General features: G+C 36.7%; 1 protein-coding gene across 1 annotated transcript in view; it reads left to right on the plus strand.

The window, feature by feature from the left end:
- The window catches only part of LOC150106331 (uncharacterized), a 404,058-nt gene that overhangs the window by 178,241 nt on the left and 205,887 nt on the right, over positions 1–19,930 (plus strand). Inside the window, exon 7 of the mRNA XM_090393084.1 lies at positions 13,360–13,492. Coding sequence (XP_090249210.1) covers positions 13,360–13,492 — 133 coding nt within the window. The remainder of the gene's footprint in view (positions 1–13,359; positions 13,493–19,930) is intronic.

Consider the following 19,930-nt stretch of genomic DNA (forward strand, 5'->3'; position numbering starts at 1 on the left):
TACTTCCAGCATATCGATAGAATTCTTGTGGTTTGTCTTTAGCATGCAGCCAGTTTCTTTTCATGCTCAGACTTTGCTTTCCATACAACAGTTGTGACTATTCTAGCATGCTGCTTATAATTTTCATAACGGATACCATCCTTATGCACATGGTATTCGTTCCACATCCTTTGACTCCTACCCTATTTATTCTTAGAACTCTTGGGACACATTCTGATATTGCATCATTTAAGTATATTGTTTAAATGCTTCCCATACACTGTCAATATTCTTTCCATACACTGTCGATATTCTTCCCATCCAACAACTGATCCTATTCCACTGAACTCAGTATACTCCTCAGTTGGTCATAATTTGTTGCTTTGTAGTTCAGCTTGTAGGCTTTCCTGAATGGAACATTCATAAACTTAGTCATTTTCTAAGTGAGTACCGCATGATCACTGTCTTCAAATGGAGGCAGAATAGTGACGTCTTTAACTGAAATTCCATCTGACGCCATAATCAAATCTAACACTCTTTGACCTCGAATTCCTTCTGTCACATGCTGCTCTTGAGGAAGCTGTCCCACAAAAGCTCAATAACTTGAAGATAAACTTATACATTGGTGATACATAACTGTCAGATTTTTAGGGAAAGACAACGTATACTATAATATTAATTAAAAAACTTTAATTAATACTTCCTATATTTCGGTAATGTTACATTACCATCTTCATGGAACATAAAAATAATGATATGTGCATGTAGGCCTTGACACTAAACAAATATGGCTGAAGTTGGTCCTAGAGTCCTAAAAGATGCCACCTAGTTGGCTAAATTGGGTAGTAGTAGTAGTCTTGGCTGATGTTCTAAGAATGCAGGCTTCCCATATTTGGGGCAGTCTCATGCATCCAAATTTGTTGAGGTTTGTGGAGATTTTAGAGCTGAGGCTGATTCCAGGAATAATCTCTCATATTTATACTTGCTGCGGTGTAGTAAAGTGGCTTTCTTCTAGTGTATTTTGTCGTGGGTGTCCAAAGCCTGGTCAAGAAGTCCTGACTGGCTGTATTGATGGAAACAGATATAATCCTTATATTCAGATATCCTGATATTAGCTATCCTGCTTGTTTGGCCATAGTAAGACAGTATGCAACTACAAGGGACCTGGTATACTCCAGATAGGTCTAGGGAAACAGATAAGAGATGCCAATTTTTTATATGGTTTGTAACAAGTTGTCAAGTATATTTTTTTAGGATTTTTGTTAGCTTTTCAGAAGTCCCCCAAATATAAACCAATAAATATTAAAACCTATTAACCTCAACTCTTCCCCCCCCCCCCTTCCATAACAGGGACTACTCTAAATTCATCACAATTCCTTATATTCGGAGGGCTTCTGAAGAGCTAACAAAAATCCTAAAAAATATGACTTGACAACTTGTTACAAACCATATAAAAAACTGGCATCTCTTATCCGCTTCCCCAAGGATCAGCCACTTCCCCTAGACCTACCTAGAGCATACCAGGTCCCTTGTAGTTGCAAACTGTCTTGCTTCGGCCAAACCGGCAGGACAGCTAATATCAGGATATCTGAACATAAGGATTATATCCGTTTCCCAATACAGCCACTCAGGACTTCCTGACCATGCTTTGGACATCCACAACAAAATACACTGGAAGAAAGCCACTTTACTACACTGCAGCAAGTATAAATATGAGAGATTATTCCTGGAATCAGTCTCAGCTCTAAAAAAAAAAAAAAAAAAAAAAAAAAAAAAAAACTCTCCAAACCTCAACAAATTTGGATGCATGAGACTGCTCCAAATATGGGAAAGCTTACATTCTTAGAACATCAGCCCAACATCCAAGACTATTACTACCCAATTTAACCCACTAGGTGGCACCTTTTAGGACTCTAGGACTGATTTAGTGTTAACTAAACAAACACCATATTTGTTTAGTGTTAGTGCCTGCATGCACATATCATTATTTTTATGTTCCCTGAAGATGGTAATGTAACATTACCGAAATGTAGGAAGCATTAATTAAAGTTTTATAATTAATATTATAGTATACATTGTCTTTCCCTAAAAATCTGACAGTTAAAAGCTCAATAAATTCATTTTCATTCTTCTTCTTATGAGATTCTACTGCTACCCAATCAATATTTGGTTAATTAAAGTCTCCCATTATGATTACTCTTTTTGTGCTCATCTTTTCTGTTTGGTGATGCATTTCTTCATCACTAGCAACTGATCCACCAGGTCTGTAACACCACTCCACTATGTACTTGATCTTGTTAGATTCTACTTCATACCAGATGGCTTCAAACTCACTGCCACATGAAATACTGGTAGCGTAGTGCTACAATCATAGGTCTGAACTCTAAGTAGATTCTAGTCATCCGATATCATTAGCAACACACCCCCTCCTCTTCTGTCCTATCTATCTTTCCTAAAAATACTGTACCCTTTATACACGATACCAGTTAGTGTGTCTGATTCTGATAGCCAGGTTTCACTAATGCCTACAATCTGAGGTCACAACATATTGACCAAGGCAACAAACTCAACCCTTTTGTTTCTGATACTCCTAGCATTCGTGTACAGACATAATAATCTACCTGCATTTTCCTTTATATACTCTTGTCTGCAATCTGCATGACATATTTGGACAACTTGCAGATCTCTATTCTTCTCTACTGCCTTATTCATGTAGACATCTTTGCACACATTTGATGGGTCTGAACCAGACGAACACAAAGTTGAAATCATTCTCTCCTCATCAAAATTTCCACAGTAAAGCCCGTTCCCATCATTAACACAGTTATATAAAAGTCTCGCAGTATTTGGAAGTATCACCGGCATGCCTGTTTAATGAGTGTTCCAACAGCACATGCTCCAAGGAAGTGGAAAGAAGGTAAAATTGTTCCACTTCATAAGGCTGTAGCTTCAAATTATAGGCCAATCTGTATATTTAGAGCTGTGGTGAAGATACTAGAGACAGAGATTGCTGAGAAGTAGGATACATAAATGGGCTGATAACAGCAGTATTCTCTGTGGTTATCAGCATGGGTTTGTTAAGGGGAGATCATGTTTCACTAACTTACTTATGTACTATAACAAGATGACAAATACCTTGGACAGGGAAGATGCATATACAGTGGTATATTTGGATTTTGTAAAAGCTTTACTAGAGTGCCACACAACAAGCTGTTAAATAAATTGAAACATAAAAAAAAAAAAAAATCAACTAACGCCTTTTTATTCCTGTATACGGGGAGTAGGCGAGGCCATTTAGCCCTATCTAACTTTTGGAGACTGAGTGGGCAGTTCAATCTCCACTGTTACCAATCAGAGACAGATGGCCCAAGGCTATCACTAATTAAGCGGTACGCAGTGAAGAGAGACGGCTCAAATGTGCCGCCATCTCGTGGTCCCTAACGCTAACACAATATATTTAATGTCTGAAATAATGTGGGTTCTACGGTCGATTTTCTTGAGTTTACAGGACGAAAAACCAGAGTTTCCGGGAGGAAAAACCTGCTTGCCCGTGCCAGAGATCGACTAACTCGGGAACCGGTCGAAAAAAGGCTTAGAAAAATTTCCTCTAGTCGCCGACTAGACTCGAAACCAAGTCTTCCTTCGTGCGGCAAGCGCGGTGGTGTGCAAACAGCACATCCACTGAGCTACACAGGCTCTAAATTGAAATAAATAAATTGAAACATATAGGACTGAATATCAAAATTATGTGTTGGATCAATTACTGGCTGACAGATAGGTATCAGAAAGTTGCATATGAGGGTGCAGTATCTCTAAAGGGGAAGGTCACTAGTGGTGCACCTCAGGGGTCAGTTTTGGGACCATTGTTGCTCAGTTTGAATGTTATAATATTGGAATGGATTTAATTAGTGATATGCAGTTGTCTGCAGAAGATGCAGAACTGGGGAGAGCAATATAGAGCCAAGTGGATGTTAAGTTCTTACAGGAGGACTTAAATAGATTGCATGAGTGGGTAGGTAAGTGGAACTATCAGTTTATTGTTGCAAAGTGTAAGGTTTTGAGATTTGATAAGCAGAGATGGGATGCAAAGTATACACTTGGTAAGGAAACTTTAAACGAAATAGAGGAGATGAGAGATCTAGAAGTGATGGTGTACAAGGACATGAAATTCATGGGCCACATTGCACAAGTTGTGAAGATGTCACATTGGATAATGGCAATGATGTGGAGGACCGTGACATTCAGAAATAGACAGGTTACCATTGTATAAGGCTGATTTTTAGTGGAACCTGTGGCATAGTAATTAAATAATAAAGCAACACGTAAAAACCACAGTGATATCTTTAATTAGTAAAAGGACAGATAATTCGTCCTTTAGGAACTCTGCGGACTGTTGAAGAAACTGTAGGTGTTGAAACATAAGAGTCATGTATCTGTTGGATTTGATTGGAGTTGTAATCATTTGATTCCATTAACTTTTTAATGATGGAAAGTTCTTGATGTAAGATTATTGGGAAAGAGCAAACTTTATGTGCTCTATGAATTAGAGATTTAAGAATGCCAAATTTTTGAGACAGGTGGTGCACAGACTTTTTGTGAATGTATCTGCCAGTAAATGTGGGTTTTTGAAAGACACTTGTAGATAAGGTACCAGAAAACATTCTAGTAAGGAGAATGTCCAAAAATGGTAAAGTACCACAGTTTTCTTTTTCCATGGTGAATTGGGTGCATCAGTGAAGGTTATTTATCAACCAAAGAGATGGTTGAGGATGAATGGATGAGAACATAGTATCTTTGAATTGTTTCAAATACTAGTTTGCCAAAGGTGGAGACAGAGGGCTACCCATGGCAGTACCTTCAATTTGTTTGTAGATTTTGTTTTTCCAACTGAAATAAACTTGAGTGGATGACATATTCGAATATCCTTATGATATCTGGAGGGTAATCTTCATATAAAGACACAAATAATTCGCTTATTCAAAGAAAGTTGTGAAACTATCTTACACCGACCGAATTTAAATAGAAATGACTATGTCTCTCTCACTCTCAAAGATCTGGGAGACTTTTATCTTATGTAAAAAAAACCATTTATCTTAATAGATTAAATTTGTTATTTCTATTATTTCCTAGCACGCGGTAACAATTGTATTTTAATAGGTGATCCACCGAACGTTTTGCTTGTATTCCATTCCTATTACTGTTTACAGACACTGAAGATGTACTATTAATTTTAGTACGAAATATCTGTCCTTTTATAAAGATATCACTGTGGTTTTTTTGTATTGCTTTATTATTTAATTACTATGCCACAGGTTTCACTAAAAATCAGAATCATCATCCTTCACGGGGAAGAGTTTACTAAACTAACAGGAAAATTAGGAAAATTATCAGTTCTACAAGGTAAGCTTCGAGCACGGATTGCCTTCCTTAAAAAGTGCTGTGATACTAAAGTTATTTTCACTTTTGCTAGATTTAAACAAACAATCCGGTCTCCTGGAGCCCACTCTATTTATATATGCGGAAGTTCTTCATTAATTTGTAACCAACTTTGTACTGCCAAAAAAGAATTGGCTTCTAATATCAATTCTATATCAGTTCTCGAAGAAGACATTTCAGCTGTTCTTAATGAAGAATTATTGGATATTGTTCTTCGCTTATCAAAACAATCCTTATCCCGGTCTTATGAGAGAAATTTTCAAAATCTTATGCAAAAATACAACTCTATATAACAAGCAAAAAAAAAACCTTATTTCTGACAGTTCATCTACAAATAAATGGACTGGTAAACATTTCCGATCGCCCATTATCTACTGCTGAAACCTATGCTTTATCAAAGGGCCTTGATTTTGCTGTTATTCCTTCAATCATTCCTTATCTTGATTTCTTACATAATATAGAACGCAATCTATCAGGACTTCCTAGCAAAGATACCAACAAACTACGTTTTGAAGTTGTGACTTCGTTATTCAAAAGCAAATTACTTCCATGCAATTTATCAAATGCTGAAATAAACAGTCTAACTTCTTTAAGAAAAGATAATACAATATCCATTTCTAAGGCCAATAAAGGAAAAGCTATTGTAATCATGAATAAGACTGACTATGAGACAAAAGTATCCAGCCTATTAGAAGACACCACGACCTACCAAGAGATCACAAGTAATCCTACTAATTCACAAATTAAACAACTAAATAAATATTACTTGATGAGGTTATAAATTGGGATCCTAACTACGTGGATAAAATACACACCTACTTTGGAAGAACTCCTTGTCTTTATGGACTTCCAAAAATCCATAAAGGAGGCTGTCCTGTACGACCTATTGTAAATTGCATTGATTCTCCAACTTATCAGATTGCAGAAGTATTATCACATTCCTTAAGTGCTCTCATTGGTCATTCCAGATCCTGTATAAAATACTCAACAGATTGTCTTGAAAAAATCAAGGATATTAAAATTACAGATTCTGAAATGCTAGTCAGATTTGACATCATTTCTCTGTTCACCAATATCCCATTAACCGACACAGTGAATTCTTTATAGGAAGATTATTCTCCAGATATCACAAGGATATTCAAATTTGTCATCCACTCAGGTTATTTCAGTTGGAAAAACAAAATCTACAAACAAATTGAAGGTACTGCCATGGGTAGCCCTCTGTCTCCACCTTTGGCAAACTACTATTTGAAACAATTCAAAGATACTATGTTCTTATCCATTCATCCTCAACCATCTCTTTGGTACCGTTACGTCGATGATGTTTTTGCTGTTTGACCACACACTGAAGATGAACTTTCCACTTTTCTACAATGGATAAATAACCTTCACCCACACATCCAATTCTCTATGGAAAAGGAAAACTCTGGTAATTGACCATTTTTGGACATTCTCCTCACTAGAATGTTTTCTGGTACCTTATCTACAAGCGTCTTTCGAAAACCCATATTTACTGGCAGATACATTCACAAAAAGTCTGTGCACCACCTGTCTCAAAAATTTGGCATTCTTAAATCTCTAATTCATAGAGCACATAAAGTTTGCTCTTTCCCAATAATCTTACAACAAGAACTTTCCATCATTAAAAAGTTAATGGAATCAAATGATTACAACTCCAATCAAATCCAACAGATACTTGACTCTTATGTTCCAATACCTACAGTTTCTTCAACGGTCCTCAGAGTTCCTATTCAGTACATTCCAGGAATCTCAGAACCTATAGGTAGAATTCTGAAAGAGTATCCAACATATATTCGTATATTCTGAATATTGATTCCAACATATATTCCTATCAACAAAATTTCTTCTTTATTGCCTTCTACAAAGGACAAACTGTCTTCTCTATCTCTGGCTGCCGTTTACCAAATACCTTGCAAATGCGATGTCTCTTATTTTGGACAAACTGGCCATTCTTTGGAAAAAAGAATAAAAGAACATCAATATTATATTGATTATAACAAACCTCTGAAGTCTGGTCTGGCACAACACAGTATTGTCTCTACTCATAGTGTCCAGTGGGATAAAGCAGTTCTCCTCCATAGATGCAGATTCAAATATGAATGCTTATTCAAAGAAAGTTGTGAAAACTATCTTACACCGATCAAATTTAAATAGAAATGACTGTATGTCTCTCTCAAAGATCTGGGAGACTTTTATCTTATGTAAAAAAAAACCATTTATCTTAATAGATTAAATTTGTTATTTCTGTTATTTCCTAGCACATGGTAAAAATTGTATTTTAATAGGTGATCCACTGAACGTTTTGCTTGTATTCCATTCCTATTACTGTTACAGACACTGAAGATGTACTATTTATTTTAGTACAAAATATCTGTCCTTTTACTAATTAAAGATATCACTGTTGTTTTTACGTGTTGCTTTATTATTTAATTGTATAAGGCTTTGATCAGGCCTCATATGGATTATGGTAAACAAATTCGGTAGTCGGGTTTTCATGGTGATGAGGATATGTTAGAAAGGGTCCAGAGAAGATTCACAAAGGTGGGCAGTGGTCTTTGGAATGTGGAGGACAAGGATAGATTGAGAGAATGTAAGTTGCAGTACCTCATGAATAGGAGGAAGGGGGGGGAATATGATCGAGACCTATCAGCTAGTGAGAGGTTCTTACCTGGTTGACATGGAAGAGATTTTTCATAGAATGGAAGAGGAGGAATAGAACATGAGGCCATTGCTGGAAACTGTATAAGGAGGGTGTGAGGAGAAGGTTCTTTGCATAGAGAGTGGTTGGTGAGTGGAATGCATTGCCTGTCTCTGATTCAGTGGAGGTCATATGATGATGATGATAATAATAATAATAATTATTGTTATTCTTTCCAGACTCCATATATTGACTCTGCAATATATCATACATTCTGTCATCCCCTGACCAACTATCTCCACAAGAGGCCCCCCACAGCTACTCTCTACCCTGTTTAACTTTAGTTTCCCTGCTCTAACATTTCTACTTGGCCAGCAGATAATTTCTCCAGATGCCTGCATCCTTTCTTCCATGTTCACATGAAGTTCATCTCAAACATATAGCTTTCTTCTATCCTCAAATGCACTTCAAGCATCCATGTATTCCAAGCCTCTCTTTTGATATATTCTCACAATGCTGACATTCTCCTTATGATATCATTCATTATTGTTGCTCTTGTCCTCATTTCTGCATTATCATATCTTCCCTTACATAACTGAACCTCACATGAACCACTTGTCTCTTGCTGTCCAATTCGCACTATCGCTGTCATTTGTACCAACCACCACTATGTGTCATCTGCATTCTCATTTCACTTTATTGCTATAGGCATATGCTACAAGCATTCCTACAAGTGTACCACAAATCACAGTATCTCCACATATTACTCCCCTCACAGATATCAGTGCTGCAGATTGTTGGTTAGGAAGATTGATTGAGGACATGCAATCTGCAGATTCTGGTGGATAGAAGACAAAGGTTGTGGTTGAGATGTTTCATCTTGTCAGGCATTATTATTATTATTATTAAACAAGACCTCATGGAGTCAAAGACTCATCTAGGAGGTCCTTTTATCTCACACACATCTCATCATACCGGGTCTTAAACACATTCAAACTCCCTGCAGACACAACACTCTCAGGCAAGGCATTCCAATCATTCACAACTCTGCACGAAAAAAACCTGCCTCTCACTCCCCTACTCACACCCTCTTTATACAGTTTCCAGGTATGACCTCTGGTTCTCCCCTGATCTCCCACTATTCTCTGTAGAACTTCTCCACCATTGATCCTATAACAACCCCTTACCAACTTGTAGGTCTCTATCATATCTCCCCTCTTCCTTCTCTCCACTAGACTCTGCAAATTACATCTTTTCAATCTTTCCTCATACTCGACATTCCAGAGGTCAGAATCCTTAGTCAGTCGCCTTTGGACCCTTTCCAACATCTCTTCATCCTTCTGAAAACCAGGTGACCAAATCTGGGCACAATAGTCCATGTGTGGCCTAATCAAAGCCTTATACAATGGAACAAGAATCTCCCTACTTCTACACGTCAGTGTCCTCCTCATCATTCCCAGAAGTCTTTGTGTTGTCTTCACAATTTTGGTGATGTGTCCCCTAAATTTTAGATCCTTATCCACTATCACTCCCAGATCTCTTATTTCCTCTACTTCCAACAATATATTCTCACCAAGCATAAATTCTGCATCCCATCTTTGTTTTCCAAATTTTAAAACCTTACATTTTGCAACATTGAACTCACATCCCCATTTGCTTGCCCAATCACTCAATTTATTCAAGTCTTCTTGCAAGGACACAACATCTTCACTACTCTTTATGGTTCGTCCCAACTTTGCATCATCTGCAAACAACTGAATATCTCCATCCAAATATTCGCCAATATCATTAATATACAAGTTAAATAGTAATGGCCCTAAAACAGATCCCTGAGGCACTCCACTAGTGACTTTCCTTTTCCTGGATATTGCACCCCCATACACAACTTGTTGATACCTATCAGATAGCCAGTCTCCAATCCAATGCACTAATCTAATATCCAACCCCATCTGCTCTAGTTTGACTGTCAACTTATCATGAGGTACTCTATCAAAAGCTTTTGCGAAATCCAAGTATATTACTGTGTATCCTTCTCCTCTGTCCAGGGAAGCAGTCACTTTATTGTAATAAGTAAGTAGATTACTAAAACACGACCTCCCTTTAGCAAATCCATGCTGTCCATCAAAGATTATACCATTGTTGTCAACCCAACTCTGGATCCTAGTTCTCACAAGCTTCTCCAACAACTTAACCACAACACCTGACACACAGATAGGCCTATAGTTTGATGCTTGAGTTCGATCACCTCCTTTATGAAGTGGCACAATCTTGCCCTCCTTCCACTCTTTAGGGACTTGACCAAGTGCAAGACTCGTATTAAAAAAATATGTCAAGGCAGGTGTCAACTCTCTGGCACATTCCTTCAGAATACGCGGTGATATATTATCAAGTCCCACAGCCTTATTTACATCTAGTTTACTCAACTCCCCAAACACCTCTTGCTCACTTACAGTCAGTCTCTCCTCCCCATCATCAACTGCTCTTAATCTCTCCATGAAGTCACATTCACAAGATTGAAAGATGTTTATGAACTACTCATTAAGTATCTCCACCACACATTCTGCAACAGCTGTCTTTATACCATTTCCTCCAATCAATGTCATCCTTCCATAATCATTCTTTCTTTTGCTGGCTACATATCGAAAGAACTCCCTAGGATTCTTTTTAGCTTCATTAGCTAACTGCTGTTCATACCTCTCTTTAGCTACTCTCACCAACCAAGTCACTCTCCTTGCCTGGTCTTTGTAGAACTCATGAAATTGGTTACTTCCACTTCTCTTATGCTGCCTCCACAATGCCCTTTTTCTCTGTATTGCATGCTTAATCTCTTTATTCATCCATCTCACACCTAACTTATTTAACCTTCTCACCCGTGGTATACATTTAGACATTGCATCCACTAAATATTTTTTGAAAATCCCCCAAGCTGCATTGATCTCTTTTCCAGCTAACTCCTCATTCCATGCTACACCTGCAAGCTGTCTCCTGAGCTCTTCATAATCACCCCCCTTGTAGTTCCACATATACCCTTTTTTCACAGGGGTCCTTGCACTGCTGGCAACCACCCAAGTAATCACCTCATGGTCACTTTCACCAATTAGTGGATGATTTGATACCTCATTGATAATTACATCCTCCGATGAGATGACCAAATCCAAGACCCTTAATCCTCTTGTGCCCTCTGTTACATACTGTCTGAGGTAGTTATCCCTCAAAAACTCAAGAAACTCATTTTCTTTACTTCCAGTTGCTATCTCTTCATTCCAGTCTATATTGCCATAATTAAAATCACCCATAACGATCACCCTTTTCTTATTTGCTTGGCTTATTTGACTATACATTTCACTATCACCACCATCCACATTACCAGGTCTATAACAACATCCCACCAAGTATTTGATTCTATTCACCTCTATCTCACACCATACTGCCTCAAAACCACTGGCCCCATTTCCCTCTTGCATCTCTACCTTGTATGGACATAACTCTTTCTCTATCATCAATAGCACTCCCCCTCCCTTTTTACCCCTTCTATCCTCACGAAACACATCATACCTTTCCATCTCTATTCCTGTCAGGATGTCATCCTCATCTAACCATGTCTCACTTATTCCGACAATCTCTGGGTGCACAGACGCAATTAGTACAACCATTTCATCCGCCTTGTTTCTTATACTTCTAGCATTGGTATACAAACACAACAACTGATTTCTGGATCTACAGCTAGTTCCACTGATACCACTCACTCGATGTGATCTCTCCATGCTGGACTGGGGCCATTTCCCTTTCTGCTTCTTCATTTTAGAACCCTTTGCAATTCCATCTGTTTCCTTTTGATCCCTGATCATCCCATTACTTTCCTGCCTACACATTCTCTCACCTCCTCTTGGAGCATCCACCTTTCTCACGCTGTGTATCCCTGTCCACCCTGAGCCTCGCCGTTTCCCTGCTCCTCTTGCACACCCATTCTCTCATTTTCTATACTCATACCACTCACTTTCACATTGATTTCCACTCCTTCAATCTCTCCTGTCTTACTCTCCTGCTCTTCCACATCACTCCCCTCTCGATCTGATTCGTTCTCTCTATTCACTTCCGGATTGATACTGAGGAAGTTTCTCATATGTAGAATGAATGGAAGCAACAGTGATAAGAGGCTATTCTTGGAAGTTGCAATAAGAATTATTGAGTAAGAGGATGAAAAGTAGGTTTTTGATGTGTTGAATAATAAGAGTATGGAATATATTTCTTGAGCAGGTAAGAGTAAGAGTGCAGCCAGTGAATGAGTTTAAGGAATGGTATGGTAAACTTTATGATGTGTAGCAGACATCATCCATCTCCAGTATAGGTTCACCATTAGAGTAGGTAGAATCTATTGATCCCAGATTTCAAGATTATGCATTTAGTCTCATTAAACCATTATTCCCATTCATTTGCCATAAAGAGACCTTAATATTTGGAAACCTGTATCCTTGGGAATATTTTTATTATTATTATTATGTGACACCTCCAGGGAGTCCAAAGACTCATCGAGGGGAGAATGTGCCAACACCATTGAACGATTGGTTCCCTTCTAACTACTAACCATGCTCAAACCTGCTTTTTGTGAGCCATTAGAAGCAGAGGCTCTACCAATTGACCAACCTTGAGCTAACTCAGTAGAGAAATCAACATTCTATATTCAAAAAAGCCAAACAGTGTATACCATATTGTCACTACTCTCTGGATTGAGATACTTATATATCAGTATACTAGGCAAGAAATTATATTCCAGTTTTCATCGGTATTTTATGTCATTAAAATATGTTAGCCTTTTTTATTCTGAAAGATAAAATTTGCTGTTAAGTATCTGATTTCCAAAGTTTCCCTTCCTGCTGAGGAGACCTTAATAAAAAATCGAAGATGGATATTTAAATCATCATTGAAAGAAGTAAGCTTTCTTCAGATCATTAAGTTATTTCATAAATTATCACTGTTTTACACTAGAGTAAAAGTTGGATACAAGAATATAATTCCTTGTCAAGTTTAATATACTACTCAACCAAGCAAGAAACTACTCTTTCTTATGATGTTGTTTGTGTCTCTTGAAGCAGTATGAGCTTTTCTCATGTATGTTTAGACTAATCTAAATGATTAGATAGCAAGCTGCTCATAAAATACAGGCATAGCCATATGGTACCTTCATTGATTTTTTAATTCTAGTGATACTTACTTCAGTGCTAATGGATAGATAATTGACTGATATTTTTACCATGTAAAAATTTTATTTTTGCCTAACATTATAGGTAAAATTAGCTGATGTTCTTGGTAAAAGCATCATTCCGGTTAGCTTTTTGGATTACTGGCCACCTGAATGCTTAGCAATTCAATTTGCTTCTACTCAATATATATCATCTAGACCTCAAGAAGGAGATCATGGTAGGCATTTAAAGCATACAGCAAACTATGATTCATTTTCACTTTATTTAAGTTTTTGATATGATTTTAAATTTAATTATTTGGTACCAAAGTGTGCCATCAGCTGTGGATGTTGAGCTCTTTAAAAGTCATATGGTTGGCAAAACCATAGTTAATAGATTTATGGAGAATCAAAGTCATCCTTAGTTTTCCTATCACCTAAACATCACATAAAAAGTATGTAAAGGTGATAAAAAAAAAAAACTCCAACTAAGGAGAACAGAGTTCTAAGAAAGTCTCCAGATGTAGTGAAACAACCTTGTAATTAGGTTGAAAATCTGCTACTTGTCTACAGAATAACTGTCACAAAGACATTGGGAAATTTCATGGTTCTCATGTTAGAGACTTACTGTAGTGAAAAGAGACATCATCTGGGAGTATGATGTAAATTGCATCTCTCTCTCACACACACACACAAAACAAAGGAAGCTGCAACTTAGTAGATTGAAGTTTAGAGTTTTAGGAATGGTGCCCTCTATGGACTCTAGTCAGAAGTTGTAATGTTGGAGTGTCTAAGAAGTAATGTTTCCATATTTTGGGAAATTTATTACATTTATATTTATTTAAATTAGGTTCCTTTTAAGGGCAACCTCAGGTTAAAAAACAAATTTTTACTTTGTAACATACTGCGATATAGCACAGTGATTTTTTTTTTTTTTTTAAATTTAATTTTGTGTAGTCACCAAGGCATGGTCTACTAGACTTTCTGTTGTCATGATTAGAGATGTATTTTTCATTTTTCCAAGTGGCCTATAAGCCAACTTGTAAGAACAAGGAGCTCCACAGGTAAACAGATAAAGGCAGCCAGTTTGAAGGCAGGGCACAGATAGTAGTTTTTCTTAAAAAAACTTTCCCACCCAAAATCCCCCCCCCAAAGTATGGTATTATTAAAACTTTACCTTTAAAACCAATACATCAATCTCTGTTCTAAAGAGGCTTGCTTCTCTTACAATTGAACTTACCATATATGAACACGCCCATCCTATCTGATGGGTATAATTCCAACAGAATCGACAACATACTTCATCCTTTCCCAAATCCTTGACCTTCTATACAGAAAAATTACAGTAATGCAATTACTATTCCCTATATCGAAGATTTGTAATAAAATCTGGGAGACAGGAGATTGGCCTGATGATTGGGTAAAATCCAATTTTATCCCAATACACACAAAAAAAAAGGAAATGTCAATGAATGCAATAATTATAGAACTGCCTTGATCTCATATGCAAGCAAAATTCTTCTCTATATTATTAAAGAAAGACTTAAACAATATGTCAAAGAACAACTTCCTGCAGAACAGGCAGGTTTTAGAAAAGGACATGGAACCAGAGATCAAATTTCTAATCTAAGGCACTTAGATTAGAAATTTCTTGGCACTAGTTGAAAAGGCTCAAGAATTTAATATTCTCTTATATATGTGCTTCATTGATTATGCCAAAGCATTTGACTGTATCAGGTGGGAGGCTTTTGTGTAAAATACTAAGTAAAGTGGGCATTCCAGAACATATGACATACCTTGTAAAACAACTCAATGAGAGGAACTAGGCTGCAGTGAGGATGGATGGAAAAACATCTCGGTGGTACAACGTCGAGAAAGGTGTGAGACAAGGATGCATACTCACCCCCAATCTATATGGAGAATACATTAAGAGAAAAGCACTTGAAGGAAATACAATAGTATTTCCTTTGATTCTAGCTACTGATTTACAACTTAAATATAGACTTGTTTAAGTTAAGGGATATTACATCCCATATCGTTTCTTAGTCGAATAAGAAACTCAAAGAGTTTCATGCCGAATATAGTAGAAACTATATAAAGTTCGGCGATTCCAAGCGTAAGCAAATACCTGAATATTGCAGCAACTGACCCTAAAGGTGCTGAGGCAACTCATGTCTAAGGTGGAGCAAGCTCCGATCACTATTCTTGATATTTACCCATAATGTGAACTTAGCTTCTAGGAGCTGTATTTTGTTCAACATTATGAGATAAGGTCACTATCCAGACTGGTTTCAACCTTTATTGAGGTCTCATCAGTGAGTAGGTAGACCTAGTTAATATCAAGTTTGTAGCGAACAGAACTTACAACCCTTCTATGAGTATTGCCGAGAGATGTCCTAATAAATTATTAGATATATGAAGAGCCAAAAGCTTATTATTAACTAGATATTAGTAGGTAGACCTAGATATTAACTAGGTCTACCTACTCACTGATGAGACCTCAATAAAGGTTGAAACCGGTCTGGGTAATGACCTTCTCTCATAATGTTGAACAAAATACAGCTCCTAGGAGCTAAGTTCACATTATGGGTAAATATCAAGAATAGTGATTGGAGCTTGCTCCACCTTAGATATGAGTTGCCTCAGCTTGCACTACCTTTAGGGTCAGTTGCTGCAGTATCCAGGTATTTGCTTATGCTTGGAATCGCCAAACTTTATATAGTTTCTACTATATTCGGCATGAAACTCTTTGAGTTTCTTATTCGGCTAAGAAACGATATGGGATATAATATCCCTTAACTTAAACAAGTTATATGTCGCCGAATTGAAGCCTTTGGCTCTTCATACATCTAATAATTAAATATAGACTATGTATTGCTCTGAATAATGTTCTATTTATACCATATAATTGTATGTTTTAAAAACTTTTTTCCTTCTTTTTTCTAGGCAGCACCTTGTTGTATGTATTTTCCAATTCTACTGAACTTAAGTACAGATCTTTGTCATATTCCCATGATTTCTCAACTATTTGTCTTAAAGTGAAAATATGATCTTACAACCTCTATTTGGCCTGAACCCAGCTTATCATTCTCCACAATCTTTCTCAACCTCTTTTCAAGTATGCTAGCATAAATCTTACCTGGAACACTTAATAGAGAAATTCCTCTGTAATTCTCACATTCTGCTTTCTTCCCCTTTTTTTTTTTTTATAGATGGGAACTATGAGAGAGCTACTCCAGTCATCTGGCATTCGACCTTCTGACCAGGCCCTCTGAATTATGCAGTGTAGCCACTGCAAAACTTTTATACCTCTATATTTAAGCATGTCTGGTCAAATATTATCTACTCTAGCTGCCTCTCCACTTTTCAAGTGGAGAGCACACACATACACGCATGTGTGAGGGCGTGTGTTGATAAGATTTTACAGAAATTAGTGAGAGATTGTGTACAGCATTGGGTTGATAAGGGTAATGTTATGGGTGAGTGAACATCGATTTATTAAGGCACACTCTTGTTTTAGTAATCTGCCTTTTATAACAAAGTAACAATAGTGATTCATCAAGGAATGACATATACTGCAATTGTTTTGGATTTCACAAAGGCATTTGAATAGGATGTCACATGATATGCTGATAATTGTGTTACAACATATGGATTTGGATGTCATGTTGCTGAATTGGATTGAGGATTGGCTGTCTGATAGATATCATGATTGTGAATGAGGGAGCAGTATCAAGGAGACAGAAGGTTGCAAGTAGATTCCCTCAGGACTCAGCATTGAGACCTGTATTATTTAACATTTATATCAATGATATTGTCATTGGATTACATGGAGATATTTAGTTGTTGGCTGTCTGATAGATATCATGATTGAGTATGAGGGAGCAGTATCAAGGAGACAGAAGGTTGCAAGGTAGAGTCCCTCAGGACTCAGTATTGAGACCTGTATTATTTAACATTTATATCAGTGACATTGTCATTGGTATAAATTTATTTTTTTTATAGATGATGTGTAGCTGGAAAGGATTATTAGTAATAGTTCCAATGTGGTACCCCTTCAGTAGGATTTGAATAAGCTGGTGAGATGGACAATAAATTGGGGTGTCAGTTTAATGCAACTAAAAGTAAGGTCTTGAAGTTTGGGATCCATAAATGGGAAGCTGCATATTCTGTTGAGGAACAGTACTAGAGGAAGTGGAGGAGACAAGTGACATTGAAGTGATGATTGATAGAAACTTGAAGTTTAGGAGACATATAACAAAGATGGCAAAAATTACCCACCATATTGCTGCAATAATGAGGGCACTCACCTGCTTGATAAAACAGTTGTGGTTCCATTGTATAAAGCTCTGATCAGACTATACATGGATTATTGTTCTCAGATTTAATCACAGACATTTAAACTGCTGAGAGGTAATTACAAGGTTAAAACTGTGGAGAAGAAACAAGGACAAGGGGGGGCCATCCCTGGAAGTTATTACAAATGGAAATAATGAGTAAGGGGGAGTGAGGAGTGGTTTTTTTGCATAGAGTGGTTGGACATTGGAATGCATAGCCTGATAGTGGTGAGACCACAGACAGTGAATGAATTTAAGAATGGTATGATAAAGTGTGTAGTTTAAGATGGGCCTCCCAGGATGAGTCTAATGATTCCATGGAGATCCCAAATAATATATACATGTATTCCTAGGTTGATTTATTTGGCATTTGGGATTTATTTCTATTTGCTGCACAGGTTATTGTTTTATCTTATGTCTCTACAACTCTGCATGTGATTCTATATGTAAATTTATGAATTTAATCTTAGTTTTATTTTTATTCCAGTTGAAACTCGAATCGTTGCCATAAAAATTACTTAATCCTCTTAAATCTCTTAAAATCCCTTTAAATTCTTAAAGAATCCTTTCTTAACGCTAAAGTTTTTTAAATGCACCGTTTTTACCATCTACTTCTATCTTTGTGTGCTAGCACCACTTCTAATAACTCGCTTTATCAAGCCTGAAGTGACTTGATAAAGTAATATGTTTGGTCTCTAGAGCAGGCTTTCCAGACTATGTAAAAAATAAATAAAAAATATAACATTTACAAAAAAATTAGAAAAAATATTCTTAGCCCACCCACAGTATGAATGTACTGTAGGTTTATAACTTTATGTAGTATATACCCTCTAGCTCTTCCTACATAAAGCAGGAACAGCCAGAGAGTATATACTACATTACTGAGTGCAAGTGGAGTCTGAAAAAGTAATAATAGTTATGTGAATTTGAGTTTTATTTTATATTCTTCTCCCCACAGTTTCTCCAAATCCATGCATCCTTCTGTGTTCAAATGCAATCCATCTCTTGCATACAGCTCCCTTCTATCCTCAAATACTCAAAATATGCACATATTCCAGACTTCTCTTCCTATGCATTCTTGCTATCATCTTATTCATTCTATCTCTCAGGTCTTTTATATCCTCCATGTTTTCACTTCACTTCATTGTTGTTGTTACCACATTCTCTGTTGTTCCTCTATTCAAGTACTCCTCTGACATTCTACTCTGAAGACCTCTGAATCATTGAATCTCCATACATTGCACCCTTACACCATTCATTCTTCTCTTTGCTTTTGCTCTCTATCTCTTCCACTTCCTTTTTCTTGTCTTTCCACCTCTTGCTTTATATATATATATATATATATATATATCTTGATCTTCTCCAATTTTCTCCCTTTCTCTTTCACACCTACTCCCATTTCTCCTTGTGCTAGCTAATCCCTATAGTCTCTTAATATCTTCATTCACCATCCTCAGCTCAGCCTTTGTGCCTTCCATTTCCTTTCTCAGCAGTTCTATTTCTCTCCACAGATCTGGCTTTCACCTGACATTTACTTTCACAATCACACTCATTCATGTTCTCTTTAACATTTAAGATGCTACCCAGTATCTTCTAGTCAGTACTCATCCACTACCTCTGCTGCTAAAGTCTGAGACAATAAGTCAAGTCGCCCAGTACTTCCCACTGTTTAATGCACATGCACAAACATTCCCATTCCTCATTTGCCATGTTTTTAATCCATGGGATGCATAGTAGGCTACAAAATCCTCCACTAATGTATAAACAAATCTTTAAATGGTAATGGGCTAAGCAATCAGATGATAGTTCTGGCAGCCACCATGATGAATGTGAGCACAGGTAGACACAAGATAGAGACAATTAATTGGTACGAAACAACTACATAAATCATACAAAAACAGTCGCACTGTAATGGAAATTTAAAAACCAGTATTAGTGAAGATATGTATAGGAATGTTGACGTATCATTGATGATTCATAATACCGTATATTCCGGCATACAAGTCGACCTGGCATATAAGTCGATATTGGAATTTTTTGAGTTTATTTGAGTTTTTATAGTATACTCGTCGTATAAGTTAACTCCAGAAATTTCTTTAAAAATAATGACAGTTTTTAAGTAAAGTTTTAAGTTTTCAACCACTAGGATCATAACTGCCTTTTTAGTCCTTCCATTCTTTGTTTTAGCAAAAGATATAAAATACCTAGTTGACAAAAGAAATTTTATTTTGTAAATAAATAATTATATAACATGTAAATAATTTTTCTGTAAATAAATTTGATATAAGTTGAAATATTTTTACTTATTTACCCTTTTTGTATATTGCTAATAAATTTAAC

This window comes from Typopeltis vanoorti, chromosome 5 (genome assembly GCF_054136105.1).
Source record: "Typopeltis vanoorti isolate ZY-2024b chromosome 5, IOZ_Tvanoo_1.0, whole genome shotgun sequence".
Lineage (NCBI taxonomy): Eukaryota > Metazoa > Arthropoda > Arachnida > Uropygi > Thelyphonidae > Typopeltis > Typopeltis vanoorti.